Below are 19310 nucleotides of genomic sequence, written 5' to 3'. Positions count from 1 at the left end.
ATCTAGGAATTGATGTTTTTTTTTTTAACCAATGCAGACAGAAAATTTGATTTGTTCTCAAATCGAATAAAGAAATTGAATAGAACAGGAGGAAAGAAAAAAATATTCTATTTAACAAAAAAATAAGTCAACTTTTATTTGAAATTTACGTGAGAAAAAAAAAGAATGCTTAGATATTTGAATATTCTCATGAATATAAAAATAGCTGCGTATTCATAATACCATAAGAATCAAAATTTATGTACACGAATGATACAGATAGAGCTGAGGAAAGAAAAGGAGAGACAAATGTCACATCAACCAGAATGCATCAATCATCAGGTGGCCCATTAGTTACCACATAATGTATGTTGAACGATGCTCTTCTCTGATGTGACATTTGTCTCCTCTTTTCTTTCCCTAGTTCTAACTAATGTCTTTTCTGTCCACAGGGCTGGAAAAGTACGTTGTCAAATCATCGTTTCCCCTACGAAGGAAAGTAACTCCATTCCAAGATTGCAAAATTGACTCAAACAATTTGATTATTTACAAGAGTGTACTTGGGCGATTTTTGTCCAACATTTTTCTGATTTTATCATGATATCAGATGAAAAATCAATAAAAATTTTGAGTTAGATGTGCTCAATATTCTACAGTTAAATTGCAATTTGCGAGGAGAAATTTGGCAACATCGCATTGTAGATACATTCTTTAGTGGGGGAAACGACAAAATATCACAAGGTGATCTTAAAATTAAGTGGACTGACAATGAATAATGCTTGCGTCCAATCAGTCAGATGAATTATATCAGTATTGAGAAGATTCAACTAAAATTGTTCTCTCAAAATTAAAAGCAGTGGAGTAAGCAATTGACATTACCTAGAAAATACAGGAGAATGCGTTTACACTGTTCGGTTTGGAAAGTTAAACTATTGAGAGGTTCAACATTTGAGATGTAAGTAATAGTGAGGCATGACAGAATGTATCAAGAGGACATTGAGAGTAGCAAATAGGCGAATAGCATGGTATTGGCATGGAGCTGAGCATTTTTTCCCTTCAGGAACAAATTATGGAAAGGGATTGGAGTTGAGTGAATTTCGTTCACTATAAATTAGGACAAACAGCAGTCAGTGATTTACTGTCAGTGAGGAACAGAAGTTACTATGCTTAATTTTCAGAGAGATTCAGTGTCTAATTTAATTATTTGACATACTAAACCTGAGAACCATGTCGAATACATGATCATGATATTTACAAACAAATGTACAAATAAGTATTACAGTGGTTCAGATGTAAATTTAATTATTTGACATACTAAACCTGAGAACCATGTCGAATACATGATCATGATATTTACAAACAAATGTACAAATAAGTATTACAGTGGTTGAGATGTACAATAAGCTTAACTAAAAAATTAACAAAACAGAAAAAATTTAAAATGAGCCCTACACGAAATGTTAAGAGGAGATGCACATAAATATTTTTCTCACTTTAAACTGAGCCTACAAAAATTGTGCCATGGGATCCTCATCTCGTTTCCTCTTGATGTAGTAGGCTTCCATTTCTTCATCGGTTGGTTTCTTGACTTCGAACATACTGTTGTAAGGCCTCTTTCTTTCGTCCAGTTTCATCATCCTATCTGCATCTCGCTGAGAATCAGCTTCCGCTTTCAACGCAGCCTTCAGTTTCTCGTCGCCACCTCGTTTCTCCAGCTTCTTCAATTTTTTCTGCAACTTCTTCGCTTCACGCTTCTTTTTCTTCAGCTCCTTCTTCTTCTTCCTCTTTTTGTCTTTCTTCCGCTTCCGTTTCTTTTCCTCCTCACTATCAGAATCAGACGATTCGGATGAGCTTGAACTTGACTCTTCTGAACTCGATTCAGCCGGCTCCGATTTTCCAGGCTCCTCAGCTTCGGACGGCGGGGGTGACGATGATTTCGCAAAGAAAGATTTTGAGAGAGGAGTTGTGGTGGAAGAGGTGGTGGGCTTTGCCTCACTTTCTCCTGGCACAACTTGGGGCGTACTTTTACCAGCTTCGCCGACACAATATGAATTCTTGATGAAGGAATGGCAACAGGCATAACCCCACTCAAAATCATGCCAGTATGAGCCCCATACAGAGGTATGATTGTTGATGTAAACATCCTCTTCATACCTAGATTTGGGAATCGATTCCTTTTGACCTTTGATGATGGTACCAGCTCGGGAAAATTCGACGTAGTTTTCTGTCTGCGCTAATAACAATTCCTTGGGAGGGGCATTTAGGTGTTCTTCTCCACCATACTTTTCCAACACACTTTTTTGAATTTGATGCTTGAACTCGTCTTTCTTCGCCTCATACTCTGTTCTCAACTTCTCGAGTTTAGTTGGTTCGGCTAGTAAATGGACATCAACACCTTTCTCATGCGCATCCCATGCAAATAACTGGGCTGTCGCATGTTTTCTAGTATCACCAGAAAACCGGACAAAATTTTCACCAGCAAATTCACTTTCTTCAGGGTCTTCCTTACCTGGTAGTGGATTTTCTCGCATAGATCTGGTTTTGGGATCATAGTAAGCAGAATTCGGATCCAGGTTTCTCAGATACTTAGCTGTATCTTCTCGAATTCGCAAATTACGCACCGTGATCCGTTGCTTGCTGTCTACTTTGGTTCCAGGCATATCCACTTCATCTACGTATTTATCTTCATCATGTTCTTCACCTGCTTCTTCCTCCTCTTTTTCAGCTAGGCTTTGGGCTCTAAGTTCTCGCTTTGCTTCTTCAACTTTTTGATACTGTTCAACAATAGTATGATACTGAGCTGGGTCGTAGCCAGCCCATCTGTCTCGTTTACCATCAAAATCTTGCTTTAACACAGGTTGAACAAACTCATCAGGTGCAATATTAGCATTTGTATATTTGACACCTATTTTTCTAGGTCTTTCCATGCAATCTTTTTTCTTGTGAGTGATAGCACCACAGTTTTCACAAGCTCCTTTACGGTACTTGATTGCAACCGATTCAGAGTTCGTCCCTCGTTTGTACCACTCATCAAGATGGGAGAACTCTTTTTTCTGGTCTGGTTGGATACGCTGATGCTTCAACGTAGGACCTGCAGTGCCATAATACCATGGCGCAGCTGAAATATACTGAGGAATGTGTGGATTGATATCCCTACCTTCTTCGTCAACGGCGGCTGGAGCAGTACCCAATTTTCGGGCCTCCTCTAACTCTTTAGCTTTACGCCAATCCTCTCGAGATTTCTTCTTCGGCTCTTCGTCCAGAATCTCATCTTTGCTCTTTAGCAAAGCAGATACTGGTAAGCTGTTCGAATTCATCCTGGTGCAAAATGAAAACTATGGAACAAAAACTTTACGGAGAGAATTTAATGTCAAACTTCATTCTTTTTGATATGGAATCGAGGAGCATGGTCACTACAAACACGGGGGGACTATTATGGAGAGGCTTTGGGTTAAAAAAGCAAAAATTTTCCGCAAAAACCAAGAAGACGCCCAATTACGAAGTCGATTAAGTCGAAGTAAACAATGAAATTAGGTTAGATAAGAAAAATTGTTGATCAACGAAATGGCATCATTGATGGATGGTTGTTCCTCCGACCTTGACTTGATTGATAACATTTGACAGCTCTGAAGTTGTGAAGAAAGTCACTTGTTACTTAATTGTCTTCTTTTGGCATGTTCATCATAACAAAATGCCCCTCCTTTTCGAATTTACTCCCTTTGGAAAATTTAATCTTCAACCAGTTAAGTGTATTGTGAAGTACGTTGATGTGATTTTGTGACCTGTCAATGAAGCTGTGGGTGTTACAATCACCTGTCTCATCCTCTACCTGAAGTCGATATCGGTTTTTAAAAATTGTCTTTTATCATGGCAAACCGTAAAGCCAGTGGAATCCCTCAGCTCAAAAGGCTCAGGTCTCTATCCCGACAAAGGGTCAAAGCCAATGAGTCTAGTTTAATTATCAGTGGCTCTCCAAATTCGATCTTCAACTATCAGCACCCAAGTGACGATGACAAAGTTCTGACCACGGATGTGATTATGAAAGCGAAAGACACCGGAGTCCTTCAGCTCAGTGAAAAAGGCCTTGTTTCTGGTAATATTCCCTGCATGATTTTTCTACTTTAACAAGATAAGCAATTCAACACAACACTTTTAGCCATGCTAGTTTGAAATCATTTTCAATCAAACCCAAGTACTTTGAAATCTATACCAAGTGACGAATGTTGTCACAATCAAAGTAAGTGGGTATTGAGATTTTCAATTTTTTTTCAAAGCTTTTAATCCTGACTTTTCACTCCACCTTTTTGCTGCTCTAGTCGAATGAAAGGTTGGATTGTGATACTATCAAAAATCAGATGAAAAGTTGAACAGAAACTTGAATGTGACCCATCACCCTAAATTTTTGTTCCACTCTCCATCTATGGAAAATTGAAATGAAATCTTTCAATTGACCTCAGCCAAAGCTGCATCTTCTCAACCGGAAGCATACAGAGACGCTTAATTCCTGTTCAAAAATGGCAATTGGATCAAATTTTTTTTGCGTTCAATTTCCTATTCAACTTTTTGTACGCTTTCGACAGATAAGAAGTTAAGCTGCGTGAACTATGCCGTAACGTACTTTACATGGAAATTACAGGTCATTTACAGAAGAGTATAATGAGAAAAGAAACTAGACGAGGAGGTGTCACGCGAACTATTTTAGGAGTAGGAACTTACTTAGTGATTACACCGGAAGTCATGCAAAACAATGAACGCCAAGAGATCGAAAGATTAGTGTATGTGGGACTCACGGGTCTTGAAGGAAAGATCTAGAAAAAGGGGCAGTCTACACCTAAATACTTAGATTTTTTGACATCACAGTCCGGGAGACCACTAGCCTGAGAGGCTTGCTACAATCTACAGAGCCATCAGCTGTTATTTCAGTCATTAATTTGATGGGAATTGAAGGAGATTAAAACTCAAACTCGGCGATTCTGAGGAGAAAAGATGATTCCTGACTGAAAAATAGAAGAATGTAAGAGCAGTGGAAAAGGAAAGGACAGATCAAGGATCCTGCCAGGGTAAGGATGCGGAGAATGTTTCAGTGGTTAATGGATCAGTCGATAATTTGTGACTTTTAGAAGCTTTTTGAAAAATCCCTGAAAGTCTCTCCTTGCTGTGGTGTGTCAGACATTCATGCACAAAATTTTACTCAGAAAATATTTTGAAGTAAAATTTGTTCTGAATGAACATTTCAAATTTTTTTGTCTATTGATTCACTTTTTGGAACCTGGAATTTCATCAGATTCGAACACCTGAACCATCAAACAGCAAGAAATATGCTCCATTTTTATTTTTATCATTCTATATTTTCTCTTCAGCTGTTCCCGTAGTGACATTTCTAACCAAGCAAAACGAACCAGAAAGAGGGAGAAAGGTGGACTTTGATGATGTTGAATCAAAAAAGTGGTGGGAGGAAGCTTGTTTGACAACAATCGACCTCAGCTACAATCACATAACAGAAATACCTAGTCAATTATCTGTTGTTCACTCTCTAACTCACTTAAATGTAAGTATCACTCTTACTTTCAAGCTACTTTTTAAGCAGTGTCATTAGTTTGCCGCGTCAAGCCTGAGATTGTTTATTATGCCTGTTCAGTTTATGAATTGAGTACTTATGTATCATGGACACGTGAAGCATGTGAAAAAGTGAGTGTCACAACACCATAATTGGACCACATTTTGCAATTGGACTACATTTTGCAATTAGGAACTATGAATTCTGGCCCGGTTTAAAAACGACGTTTGCACCATTAATTTCCCTGTGCACATAAGTGTCAGATGAGCCAGAATTTATAGTTCCAAATTGCAAAATGCGGTCCAATTAGGAACTACAATATCTGGCTCAGTTTAGAAAAAACATGTGCACTATTAGTTTCCCTATGCGCATAAGGGTGTCTATGGATAAGCCAGAAATTGTAGCTCTTTATTTCAAATTGAAGTCCAATTACATCTCAATTAAATAGTTTCACCTGAAAATTTAGCTCTCTTTTCATTAAGGATGATTTTTTACATAGAAAATTTCAGATAAATCTTCATCAAATTTCAAAGATAATTCTGGAAGAATTTCAAATGAAAATTTGCCACCTTTTTGAGTAAATGAATATATTGTCAAGTACAACTTTGCGACAATATACAATGTTTAGCTCCTTTAGCTTCCACCTTCTGATTTAATTTTTTTTTCTTTTGCAAGAATATTTGACCAGAAATAAAATTAGTAGATTTTGAAGCTAAATATGAAAGACCCAAAGGGTTTTCAAAACAACAGATTCAAACAGTGTGACAAAGTTCCAACAAATTTTTTGATTAGGTAATATGCAACTTGAGCTCTGTTTAGGGGGGAAAAAAACTTTGTAATACTTTCAATTTATCAATGATGAACATTGCAAAACATGTTTCTTAATTTCGGTGTTTCAATCTCTGCCATTGTCTCCTTTTTTTAAAGAAAAACCATAGAAGATTATTTTTTGAAATTTTCACTTTGGTCAGTTTTTTTTTTTTTTAAAAAAAAAAAAAAATCTCCCATAAAATCTGCTGTGTTGCAATTGGATATATGTTTTGCGACTTTCATTATCGTTATTTTTTAATATTTTAGTATTTTCTTTTAAAAGCTCAAGTTTAGATTTATTTACCTGGATAGAGAAAAAAACTCTACAGGAGAATTTTCCTCCACTCTTGGAGGTCCTTTTCCGTATGGATGGCCGTGAATCTAATATCATGTTAATCTTTTTAATGGCTCATTCCTCCTTGTTTTCAGCTTCAACATAACTCTTTGAAGGCTTTACCTGACCAACTGTCCTACCTCCATAACTTGAATGAATTGAATTTAAATCACAACCATTTCAAACAGATTCCGATGGCTGTTTACTCACTCCCTAAGCTCAAAGTCTTAAGTATGACAAACAACGAGTTGGTTAAAGTAGATTATGAAATAGGAGACGTTGTTACGCTAACTTTCCTTGTGAGTACTCTTCCATTGTAATTTTTTTTTTTTCTATTTCACTCTCACTGAAAGAATTAGCAATAGCTGTAAGAATTCTCAGATTTAAAGTACTATTTCATCATCTTCATCCTGAAAAATTGCAATGAAAAAATAAACATAATGAAATAGGTTCTTAATGTGAGTCAATTTTTTTTTTTAAATTTTTTGGAAACGGCTAATTAGTTTATAGTGTCTGATTCATCAGTTTCAACCAAGTTAATTTTCAAATCAGTTCAGCTGGATTTTAACGTTGCAAAATTTCTCATCTTTTTCACTCCTCACTTTCTTGGTTCAATGGCCAATTGCTGAAAGAGCCCAGTCTCCTCAAGTCCTAGCCAGGATTCTTGAGAGTCCTTCTGCTAGTGTTTATAAAAGGCAAAGACGAATCTTAATTTCATAAAATTTTCATTGTTTTATTTGGAGAGCCCCCTAGAGAAAAATGGAAGAGGGTAGTTTCTGATTGCCGCAAAAAGGACAACAAATATCAATATATTCCAGAAATGGACCATGTAAATTTCATATGGAAGCTCATTTTAAAATGTGTTTATTTCAGGACTTAAGTTATAATAAAATAGACAGCATCCCTATCTCTATGTGTCAACTAGTCTCTCTGACATGTTTGAATTTAGAAAGCAATTTGATTCGCGAGTTACCACTCGAGCTGAAGTTTCTCACCGGTCAGTGATAACTGTCGCGTATGCATTCTTCCTTGGTGCATGTCCCAGAATTTTGTCTTTATTTGCTTCTGTGGCGTTCTGCATCTTGTTTTTTACCTTTTCCCAGTTTATGAGTCATTTTGTAGTCATCGTTTCTCATGATAAACCTTGTACATTTATTTTTCTTCTCAATAATTAGCAAAATTAGATCGGAGCGAAAGTATTAATATTTCCAAAGACTTGAGACTTATTTTCCTATTCCAAGACTAGCACTTTGAATTTTGACACATATTTTTTCAAGTTTCATGTTGTATTTTTCTGTTGTTATCAAGTCATTTAAATTTTACAGTTTTGTTGTGAATCTTTTATGTACTGTTCACCCTTAAGTTTTGCAGCATTTGTCTCGAGTGTTTTTTAACTTTCTTTTCATCGATTACTTACCTGTATTTATGAATTCCTTTTGCATTTGGCTGAATTCCATGAGATGGATTGTACAAATGGTGTTGCATGAAGGTGAATGCATTAAAAGTTTATTTTTCCTAAGTAGCCTTTCAATTATCTCAGCAGTTCATCAATCGTACAGAATTAAAAGATTTCAATACCGTACAGTTATAAAGCATTACTTCCAAACCATCACAGTTTTGAGCCAAATTTCAGAATGGTTCTTTTAGCCAGTTGAGTTTTTTTCCTTTCTTTTTTATTTGCGAATCAGCATGGAATGTCTTAGAGGTTTTCAATTTTTCATCAATGCCCCCTCTCTTACCTAAAAGCCATTAAATCAAGGAAAAATATTCTTGTCCTGGCTGCACTTTTTGTACGTTTTGCAGTCCGAATTTAGTAATGATTAATGCATTTTGCAGCTCCATAGTGCATCATGTCAATTCCCTCTTATCTCCCTTCTCATAATACAATGCTTGTCTATTTATGGAAAAGAACTCAGCGTTCTGAATATTTAAGCAACATGGAACAGTGGTTGTGCTATATTGATCCTTTTTTTTTCAGTAGCCAGAGAAGTAAGCACCATCCAAATGAAGTCGTGTCCCATTTTAAGCTCAACACTTATTTTTGTGGTTAATATTCTTGTGTCGTTCTGAGTAGAACACTGCTACTTAGAGATGCACAACCACGCAAATCGTACCATCTCTTTTTACATTATGTTTGTGGACACCTGCTTCAAAGTCTCATCACCTTATCTCTTATTGTTCAGCCTTCTGAAGTGAACTTTTTTTTATTCATTCGTATACTTCCACGATGCTTAGCAGCACTTCTCTGATCTCCTGCCAATTGGCTTTTTTTGTGTGTGGTTTTTACAATAATGATTTTAGTTTACTCTCTCCTGGTATTGAAAATAGCGCAGTTGTTTCAATGCTTTTTTTTAAATTACAAGAGCTGACCTGAACAAACCAAAGACAGTGAATAATTACAACTTGCAGTTTATAACATCTTTTCAATAACAGACCTTCAATACTCGTTCACTTGACAATTACTCTCGAATTATCACTCATTTTACAAGCCATTGCCCAAAAATCTTTAAAGCCGTTTTTCGGATGGTATGTTTCCATTACCATTTGTATTTTTCTCCAAGGGTCTCTGGTTTTCTTCTTCTTTTTTTTTTTTTTTTTTTTTTTTTTTACTAATATCATAATGGTCAATTTTAGTCTCACTAATGACTGAACCACTTTCAATAAAAAAAAATATTATGAACAAAATGATAGAAAAAAGTTCAACAATTGTGCTTTCTTGTTCTCACTAGAGCGAGTCAACCCATAAATCTGGAATGCCATTGCAGATTTTCTTTGAGCTGAAAAGCAGAAAATTAGATTTGATTCGAAAGATCGGGTGTGTGCATATCAGAGCAAATTGGTATTTTCTAATCATGTAACTGAGCCCTGTAATGTGAAAAAATATCATGGAATCAGAGCTTTTCTCAAAATTATGTAGGTTAAAAGAAATTGTATTTACTGGATTTTCTTACTTATGCTCTTTTATTTTTTTCAGCGCTCGAGGTGTTCAAAGCTGGGAAAAATTTGGTTGCGGAACTTCCCACTTTCGAGTTCATGAGCAGCATACACATGATAGATGCGGCCAGGAACCAGATTTCATCTTTTCCGTGTCTGAAGATGTGCCATCGTCTAAAGGAACTTATCCTCAGTCACAATAACATAATGGTAATGATAATTTTAAGGAAATTTACTTTTCGAAACATGAAATATAGGCTTTTCATCTTTTTGCAATCATTAAGTTCTTTTACTCTCATTAAATCTTAAGAGTAAGTACAGCAATGCACTCTTTGTGTTCTTCAAGTCCAATTATATTTCGGACGCATTCAACTGGACTCTGAGTAACTGCATTTGTTGTCTTATTTTCTCTATTGTTTTATTTTTTCAATAGCGAACTTAACTATTTAGTGTTAGAGAATGAGAATGAATTAATGGTCGAAACAAGGCTATAATATTAATTGAAGTAAATATTAATTATCAATTCTTTGAATTCAGTGTCTTGATTTGGAAGGTTAATTGTGCATTTTAAACTAATGTCCCTCCACATTATCTGAGCAGAAAATACAATTTGAATAGAACCCATCAAGAATGAACAAAGTTTAAATTCCTATAAGCGCAGGCCAGTTTCTACAATCAACATGTTTCTATGTATTGACAGTGAGAAGACAGCAGTACGATGATGCGATGCATTATTCTCAAACTTCAATTGTGGCTTTGTTGTAGCCATTTCTAAGTCTATCACTTGAATTCTTCGAGAAGTGTCCTATGAAGTAAGATTTCTAAATTTCTTCGAATTTGAATCAAAGTTCAACAAGTGAATAGATATTTTGCACTGTTTTAATATTGTCGATTTGTTCTTTGTTGCAGGTTATCACAGCCGAGAATATAGAAAACCTCTCATCGGTTTCCATCATGGATCTCTCCAACAACAATCTTGCCAAGCTGCCTGATGAATTAGGTTATCTCTCCAGTTTGACCAATTTAAATGTCTCAAGCAATTCTCTTGTGGAGTAAGTGTAGATTTGATTAATTTTTGTTTGTGACTGTTCCCAAAAACTTAAAATTAAGGTATGATTTGAGGTGTAGTGTACGAAAATTTTCGCATTAAATCATCTTGCAACATTATATCAAACAGTTCTTTCAATTTAGATAATGGAAATTTGGACGAAATTGTTCCAAGTTTTTAGCTGTGTTCAAAGCTCAAAATTGTTGGAACCAAATAGAGGATTAGGCTCTCTGTTTGCTCAAACATGAGCTCGTAACTTATTCTATTATCTTATTAATTGGAGAATGTCTTGCCATAAAAACTCAAATTTTGATTTTTTCATCTAACGTGACAAACACTGCTCTCTGAAAAAGTGCTGGAACATTCGGCCTCCCAACCAAATGGCACCCAAAATTTATGGATGAAGTTGGAATACTGTGTCAAAATAGTAAAATATGATGGGAAACTTCTATCTTAGAACAAGATGTACTTTTGTAGCACGATGGAGATTTTTTAAAGTCTAGTTGAGAAAGTCCTTCTGTGGCAGTTATGGTTGATTTCCTTATTTTTTGTTGGTGTAATTTTTAAGGTTGCCATCGACTTTGTGCAAGCTGTCAAACCTGAAAGTTCTCTTGGTGAAATCAAATCCTCTGGACATCAGGCAGGACATCATCAATGGCGGCACCAATCGCGTGCTTCAATATTTGGCAACCAAATTTATGGAGAGACAAACCTCACCACCTGTCAGCAACACTTCACCCTATTCTAGCGAGAAGAATACACGGTTGCCAGACAAGTAAGTGCAGAGGTAGATAATGATCTAGCCAAGTTGATTTTTAGTCTCTCTAAGATGTTAAATTTAAATTCTCACCGTCTAAGTAATAAAGTTGAGAAAGTTTCCCCAGGAGATTTCTAAGAAGCTAAGATAACACAGCATGTAACAGAACGCATTTTAGAAAGCTCCAGTTAATGCAGGAATTTTTTTATCTGAGAAACAAAAAAAAAATTTATGTTTTCTAAAATTATCAGGGCCATTTGAAAGGGTGAGAACTAGGAGGCTTACTTGCGTTCAAATTTTGCAAAGTGTTATCTGAGAAAATCTTCATTCACTCAAAAATTTTCGCAAATTATAGTCGCAAAATTATTGCAAATAGTTCGACAGAATCACACCGAATTGCAATCAAGAAAACGAGGTTTGAAATTTTATCTCTCCGCAAGACTGAAGGTTATGGATAAACTATTTTCATGTTCAAAATATTTTTTCTGGACTTTCAGGAGAAAATTTGCGACTGGTTAAATTAAAAGTTACTCCCGACTCCTTGTATGGAAATCTAAGAGACTAGGTGCCTGTCTAATTTCTTAATTGTCCAATACGATGTTTTTTACAACTCTTAGAGCACGGTGAACTTTCAAAATCAACTGTTTGATGTTCCAAATATGAGGAAAGCAGGGCTAAAAAGTGATTCTTTGGGAATTTTTGTTGGTGTTATCGAGCAGCAATGTTTGTGATAGAGGAGAGTAATCCTTTTCTCGCAGCATGCTGTCTAAGAAGATGATGAACTGTTTCAGAACATTAGGCACAGAATTACCAAAAAATTAACTTTTCAGCTCTGCTTTTCTTCCAAGTAGCCCCTAAACAGTTTGATTTGAAAGGCTCATTATGCCCAGGAAATCACAAAGAACATTCTGTGCAAGGTCCATTTCACATGAAGTTTTCTCTCTCATTTGTACTTTTCTTGAACTTGCATTTGTGGACAGAAAAGGAAATCATTTTTATCACCAAACATTGAATCAGCATCGACCTGTTTTTATTACAGGAAAGTTTTAAATCATGAAATAAATGAGTATAATTTAACAAAAGAAACTGATCTGAAAAAGAAACTGCAGAACTGCCTCTCTTTCAAGTTAGCTTGGAATTCTCTTCAGTTCATGAAAACATAATTTTTCAGCTGGACAGGATTGAGGAAAAATGACCATCTCGAAGAAGTGAAGAGTAACTATTTCAATCGGTTTCTCATTTTGTTTGCTTTTGTTCTTTCATCACCACAATTTCTGACTCAGAATTGCAAGGTTTTTTTACACTTATTCAACATTTTATTGATCTTGTAAAAAATATGATAACTTAGTCTTTATATCTAACTTTGTCACTATTTTAATCCCAATCAGACTCCTAACCTAACCTATCTCGAGGTTTGCTGTATTTAAAAGTATGTAGTTTCTTAATCATCTTAGAAATCAATTCATCTTCCTCCTTTACCACCTCCTGAATTAGGGGTTTAGAAAGTTTGTAGCCTCCTTTCCATTTCAAGAACCCCCTTTTACTCAACTATTTCATAGTGATGACCATTTTTATCTCTGCAAGTATAAAGTGCTGTAATTTTGCAAAAAATACGAGATTTGCTTCTTGATATTATATGTACTTTTTAAAATAGGAAATTTTTATGCGAGCGCATGGCGGCCTCCTTATTTTCAAAACCTGTTTTCAGGGGCATCCCATTTTCGTTTTCAACTGATGATGACCTGTTGGTCGCATGCTCAATAAGTTTTTACGCCCCTGCCCCAAATAATACCTCTGAAAAGGTAGACCTCAGGTTTATTTGGGAGGAATTTTTGTAATGGGAGCCAAACTACTTTTCTGGGTGGGCTATTGATGGAAGATGTAGAAGTTGACTCCAGCCGCAGCTATCCCAAAGAAAAACTCTATATGTTTTCAATATGATTGCTTGTAAGATGTAGAAAAATCATCCACCAACCATTTTTCAAACAGGGCAAGATCGCCTTCACTGCCAATATCTAATAAATTGCTCTCTAATTGCATCCAAACAGAACAATCAACTCTTTTATCACTTCTCTTCTCGTTTGATCTACTTTTTCACAATCATACTCTCTCATGCACTGATTTCATTGACTGCCCCATGATTTTTCTTGAAACCTTAGAAGCTTTAATTTCACCTTTGGAATTTTATCTAACTGTTACTTAAGTTCTCTTGTTTCATAACATTTTCTCCTCATCCTCAGGTACACTTTGAGGAAACGTCGCGCTTTGCATTTGAGTGGTTACAGTTTGACGTGTGTTCCGGAGTCTGTTTTGACTGACGCTGAGGAAGCTGAAGTTCAGCTTGTTGATTTAAGTAATAACTTATTGACTGATATACCTGCTGAGTAAGTTATTCTGTCCGCTTTTTCAAAAATGTTTTTTATCTTTTCAAATTTTGTTTGTTCTTTGTATCAATTTCCTCATAATCAAAATATTTGGATCATATGCATCAAATGATTTCATTATTGATTCATGGTTTTAAATTAGAAATTAACGCATTGGTCACTTTTAACATCCATACCACAAATAAATTGAATGTCTCTAAGATTGTGCGACTTGATAAATTTTTCTCTGATGACTGTTGAGAGACTGATGACTGAGAGTGCACTAACTTCCCTGGATTTTTGTCTCACAATTTTAAACCTGGAAAAGAGTCAAAAAGTTGTGCACGTATTTCAAGCTTCCATTCAAAGGTGCATTGCGGAGGGAACCAAGATGGAGTCGGAAAATATCTGCCTATTTGAGGGTACATTTTCAACTGCCCCCTCCCTCTGCTGAGATCCATGGTCGGAGCAGTCATGAATTGATTATGGCTACGCATACCATAAGTTGGATTACATTTTGTAATAAGTAACTACAATTTAAGGCTTAGTTTACAAACAACGTGTTAACCATTAGTTTCCCTTTGCAGATAAGTGTTTTTACAGATAGCCCAAAATAGTAGCTTGTAACAGCAAAATGAAGTCCAATTACAAAGAGAGGGTTAGAAGGGTATTCTAAAAGAGGATATTTCATAATCTATATGGGTATTCAAGGCAAGAAGGAGATTCTTGGACACCATGTTGGCTCCTTCAGAGATGTGTGTTTAAACAGGAGCTCAAAATATGCAACTTTGAGTTCTTTTTTCGCGGAATATCTTCCAAGAGAGGCCTGGTAAATTCTTGGGAACCAAATGCACTCAAATTACCAAACATACAAGGATTAAAAATTACTGAACACGTTGCTTAAGACTTTTAACTGGGAATCACAGATTTGCTGCCGGTGTCAGAAACTCAATGTAGTTTTTGGAGGGAAAAGAGGCTGTTTCTCCAGTAGTGTTTTCTTTTTTACCTTGTAATTATTGTTGTTCTTTTTACAATGTATGATTCCTTTACTGAAACCTTCATTTACTTGGTTTTTCTGTCCTATCCAGTTTTATGTCCATCCATCTATTCTTTCTCTCCTTTAAAAACTCCTTTTTTGACGAATAAGTGCCCTTCTCTAAGAAACCGGACATGAACTCCAAATAACTTTGTCAACCAATATTACAAAAATGCAAAAAGACAAATTTTAGCTTGTCAAAAATGTTGAACTTCCTTCCTAAAAAGAGTAATAAAATTACCGTATAGCTACCAGTGAAAGGAGTGAAGCGCACCCAAGGAGTCAGATATAATTTTTATATAATTCTGTTTTATGTGATACAAGTCTTTTGTTTGTGCTTTTAGGATGGGTAAACTAGCAAAAAATCTCCAGGAATTGAATCTGAGCAAAAATACTATTTCCAGCCTCTCAGAAAACATAAAGCCTTTCATAAATCTGTGGTTTTTGGATTTGAGCTGCAATCGACTGTCACGATTGCCAGAAGAGTTCTCAGAGTTACAGCATCTCAAAGAAGTAGACTTATCTTTTAATTTGTAAGTTTTTTCTTTCTCGCTTTTTAATATTTTTTTCAATTTTTTACCAGGTTTTTTTTCCACATTTATTCATGGCTTGTCACTGTAACTAAGAAAACTGTTTCTTTTAAAATTTTAAGTATCAATCAAGTGAGTGGCACTCTGCTAAAATGATCGCAAAACTCCAAAATTCCAGTCTTTTTATTTTTAAAAAACAAAAACTACTGTTTTTTCCCATTTAATCAAATCTAAACTCTAACTGGCAAATTTAATAACTTTATCGTAGATGTAGAGGAAGATTTGTAAAGGATGAGAGTAGAAAAGTCACGTAAACGTTTTGTCCTCAGAAATTTAAAACGCTAAAAGAGGTGATGGTGGATGGCTTGTTGCCCAGATTTTCAAATCATATGCATGATGCATTTTTGAATCATGGTTTTAGAGCTCACAAGGAAACCCATTTCTATCAATACCCTTCCCATTGCATCTGCTGTGTATATAACTCATCAGAGAAAGCTTTATTTTCTTCTTCTTATCAATTAATAGTTGAATTATTTATTCGTTTTTCAAGTGTACTAAAATAATTGTTTGTTGACTGCTCAGATTCACAGAAATGCCTTCACCATTGTTTAACTGCACTCACATCGAAAGGATCTCCTTTGAGAACAATAAAATCTCAAAATTCAACGTCAAAGGTTTGAGCCAGTTAACCCAGTTGGCAGTTCTGAACCTAACAAACAATGATCTTCAGCAAATTCCGCCAGAAGTCGGAAATCTAACCCAACTCATGTAAGTGTCCCCTTAAAATATCCAAACCAGTAGATATTTTCTGTTTTTCTGTACACAATCAGAAATCAAATCCAACTTATTCTAAACTTAATTAAAATCAACATTATTTTTTCTCTAAGAAACACTTTTATGGATTGATATCTACCTGTAGTTCATTTTTCAAGAGAAATACCTCTCTGAATCCTCATTTATGATGCAAAATAGGCATTTCTCAGATTTTTCTGTAATCTATTTTGAATTATAGATGCTCCTTTAACGATTTTGTAATTCTCTTTTTTTTTCAGCGACTTGCAGCTCGCCGGAAATGGTATCAGACATCCTCGAAGAGAGATTTTGGAAACAGACACTCGAACGTTATTAAGCTGGTTACGATCTAGGATTCCATAGTCATGGATTTTATCACCACATAACCTTTCATGTACAAATTTCACGCCAAAAAAAATTTGTTTTGTTCTTTTTGCTACCACGCCTGAGGACACTCAGAAGATATTACTCTAATTGAGGAGAAATCGAGTTGAAAATTAAATGATACCTCCTTTTTTGGTTCTTAAAGATTCTCTTTAAAACGCATAGTTTATCCAACATCCCACAAGAGAATCTGTAAACTGAACATAACATGTTACCATTTAGTTGTGTAGTCGAGATCTTGAATTCTCTAATCAAAACTTTTTTTAATAATAATTAAATGTAATGCTAAGTTAAAATGTAATTTAAGTACATGTGTTCCATCAATGAAGCAGTTTTTGTGAAAACTCAAAGTGCTGTTGTCCCCCTACCTTCCAAAAAATGATTAATTAGGCTACTGAGAGAAAAGCTAATAATTTATGAGTCATCTCTGTAAATTTTTTATGGAACACTTTACATCTTTTTTACACCCTCATAATTGGAGACATCTAAGCTTTTTCTTCCCTTTTTTGGGTTGTTTTACACTCTGAAAAAAGTTCAAACGAATTAATCATGCTCCTTGTTCTTATCAGGGGTAGAAGGCTCAAGAATTAAGATAAAGGATTAGTATTTAAATCAATAAACTTGTATATGACATGAATTCTCTAGAATCTTTTTTTTCTTCTGTAAACTGTCAGCTAAAAAAAAAGAGGCGCCTGACGCTTTTGGTACTACAGTAATTCAAACTCATTCAAATTCATCATTGATTTTTACCATCCATTTTATTTTTATTTTTAAATCCATGTAATTTGCTTTGTTCTAAAATAATAGTGATTTATTCTTATTCTTCTCTTCAAGAAGCCTGTTTTAAGAAAAGGCCTTTTTGTGCCTTTTTGGGGCAACTCAGGGATTTGTTCAAACGAGATCTTGTTTAGGCCTCGTTTGAACAAAATTCCCGTGTTTTTCCAAAAGGGGCAATTTTTTGATAGGCTGAACAGCAATACTCAATGAGAGCTAACACCTTTTTTTTATGATCAAACAGGTACTTCAAACCAATTTGATTCTAATGTATCATATCGAGGGCCAAGGAACAACACTGCCTGACTGACAATTTTGGCCAAAATGAGTTAACAACTTTGCCGCATTCCACAGCATAAAATATGCAAGCTCATGTTTTAAGTTTTTTCAAACTCCGTATGGGAGCGCTGTAATGTATGAAAAAATTGAAAATCTAACCTGAAAATTACAAAAATGGTCAAGTTTTCTCCTCATCCTGCAAATTTGTCAGTTTGCAGATTGGCAGTATTGTTCTTCAGTCATCAATATGTGTTAAACAATGAAGGTTCTCAGTCAGGCAATTTAAGACAAACAAAAAACCAAACCCCATAGCGTTTAACCTGTTCAATCCATTATGGCCATTGACATTGTATCTTTCTAAGTAGGATAGAAAATCAAGTACAATTTATTTTTTGGTAGCAATGATTTAATTTTGTGTGATTTTCTGTGTTATAATTAATATTAAAAGTGATTCACTTTAAACTTTTAGCAATTAAATTTCCTTTGACAGCATTATTCTTACAATTTCAATTGCTCTCTGCTTGCACTTGTAGCACAGAGTTAAAATTAAACCATTTGTGTGATTTTCAGAAATCGCAAAGCTGGTTCAAATTCTGTGTAAATGTCAGTTGATTTTATTCTCAAATCAAAGAAAGAAAACTCGAAATTATTATTCATTATACATACATCTGGGAGGAAAATAAATGAAAAACAAAGAATGAAATGGAAATCCTAATACTCAACAAAAGTTTAGTTAAGATCTTTCTGAATATTTCTGGCGTAACAAATCTTCAAAAAGAAGATACAAAAATTACTCAAATGCTTCTTTCCTATTTGTATCATCTCACTGTCATGAAAGAAAACGGACAAATTCACGAAAGAGTGAAAAAATCCTTCAAATTTGAACTTGTCTTTGCTGCCAAGTTTCTACAAGCTTTTGCACATGATCTAGTCTAATTCTACCAACCATGCTCAGATCGCTCGCTATTAAGAAGTGAAACGTACAAATTATTATTTCAGTGTAAGTTACCATTAGCTATAAAACCTGGGCCATATGTAAGCAATTATGTATTCATGTTTATTGCAAGTTGTCTGTTTATTTTGTTATCACTTCCAGTACTGTGCGTTGATAATTTATTTTACATATTAGTATTATTTTTATGTATTCATGTATTTGTTTGTTTGATGGTTTGTATCCACTTCATTTGTTTGCTATTTTGTCCAAGTTTTATATTTTGGCTCTCATCAATTGTGAAATATTCTTGAATGCATTATTTTTTTTCAATATAAGCAATTCTTTGACAGCTTTGCTTTTATCTCTGATATTTACCCTCAATTCAGTTTTTCTTTAATCTGGCATACCCACCAAGTATTGTTGTTGTCGTAGCCGCTGTCAGATCAATGAGTCACATAAAAAAATTAAATTGAGCAAATGAAAATTTAAACTAGAGGCAAAATTGTTTCTCACATTGGGTGACCAGCCGTAAGGTAACCATTATTTTCAGCAACAGAGGAAAGAAGGCCTCTGCCGGACTGATGTTCCTGCCAATTTTCCCAGTTGACTAGATCAACGTTTATAACCAGTTGGCTAGTTCAACAACTTAAAAATTGGAGTACTCGTTACCATGGGATCTATGAGCTTTAGCAACAGACGTTTTTTATAAAAAATTGTCAGCAGCTGTGTTTTTTAGGTTTGCTAAAAACTATGCATCAAGTTTCACCATTTGAGCAGTTCTGCAAAGTTTTCAAGTCGA

At 35.0% G+C, this 19310-nt stretch overlaps 2 protein-coding genes across 2 annotated transcripts; one reads left to right on the top strand and one right to left on the bottom strand.

Moving 5' to 3' along the window:
* Positions 1–105: 105 nt before the first annotated feature.
* Positions 106–3481, bottom strand: Slu7 (Pre-mRNA-splicing factor Slu7). Its single transcript, XM_072301635.1, has 2 exons — positions 1300–3481; positions 106–1197 (listed from the first exon to the last, which is right to left on the bottom strand). The coding sequence occupies exon 1, from the start codon at positions 3294–3296 to the stop codon at positions 1485–1487; it is 1812 nt and encodes a 603-aa protein (XP_072157736.1). The 5' UTR covers positions 3297–3481; the 3' UTR covers positions 106–1197; positions 1300–1484.
* A 122-nt stretch (positions 3482–3603) lies between these two features.
* LOC109033872 (leucine-rich repeat-containing protein 40) lies at positions 3604–18860 on the top strand. The gene is made up of 11 exons (XM_019046702.2): positions 3604–4072; positions 5340–5527; positions 6776–6979; positions 7554–7677; positions 9655–9824; positions 10524–10666; positions 11231–11437; positions 13660–13803; positions 15163–15351; positions 15931–16116; positions 16401–18860. The coding sequence occupies exons 1-11, from the start codon at positions 3847–3849 to the stop codon at positions 16501–16503; spliced, it is 1884 nt and encodes a 627-aa protein (XP_018902247.2). The 5' UTR covers positions 3604–3846; the 3' UTR covers positions 16504–18860.
* Positions 18861–19310: the final 450 nt, after the last annotated feature.

The sequence above is a fragment of the Bemisia tabaci genome, chromosome 6, assembly GCF_918797505.1.
Source record: "Bemisia tabaci chromosome 6, PGI_BMITA_v3".
Classification (NCBI taxonomy): Eukaryota; Metazoa; Arthropoda; class Insecta; order Hemiptera; family Aleyrodidae; genus Bemisia; species Bemisia tabaci.
Note: the sequence above shows the minus strand (reverse complement) of the source record. Positions and strands in the feature narration are given on the sequence as shown.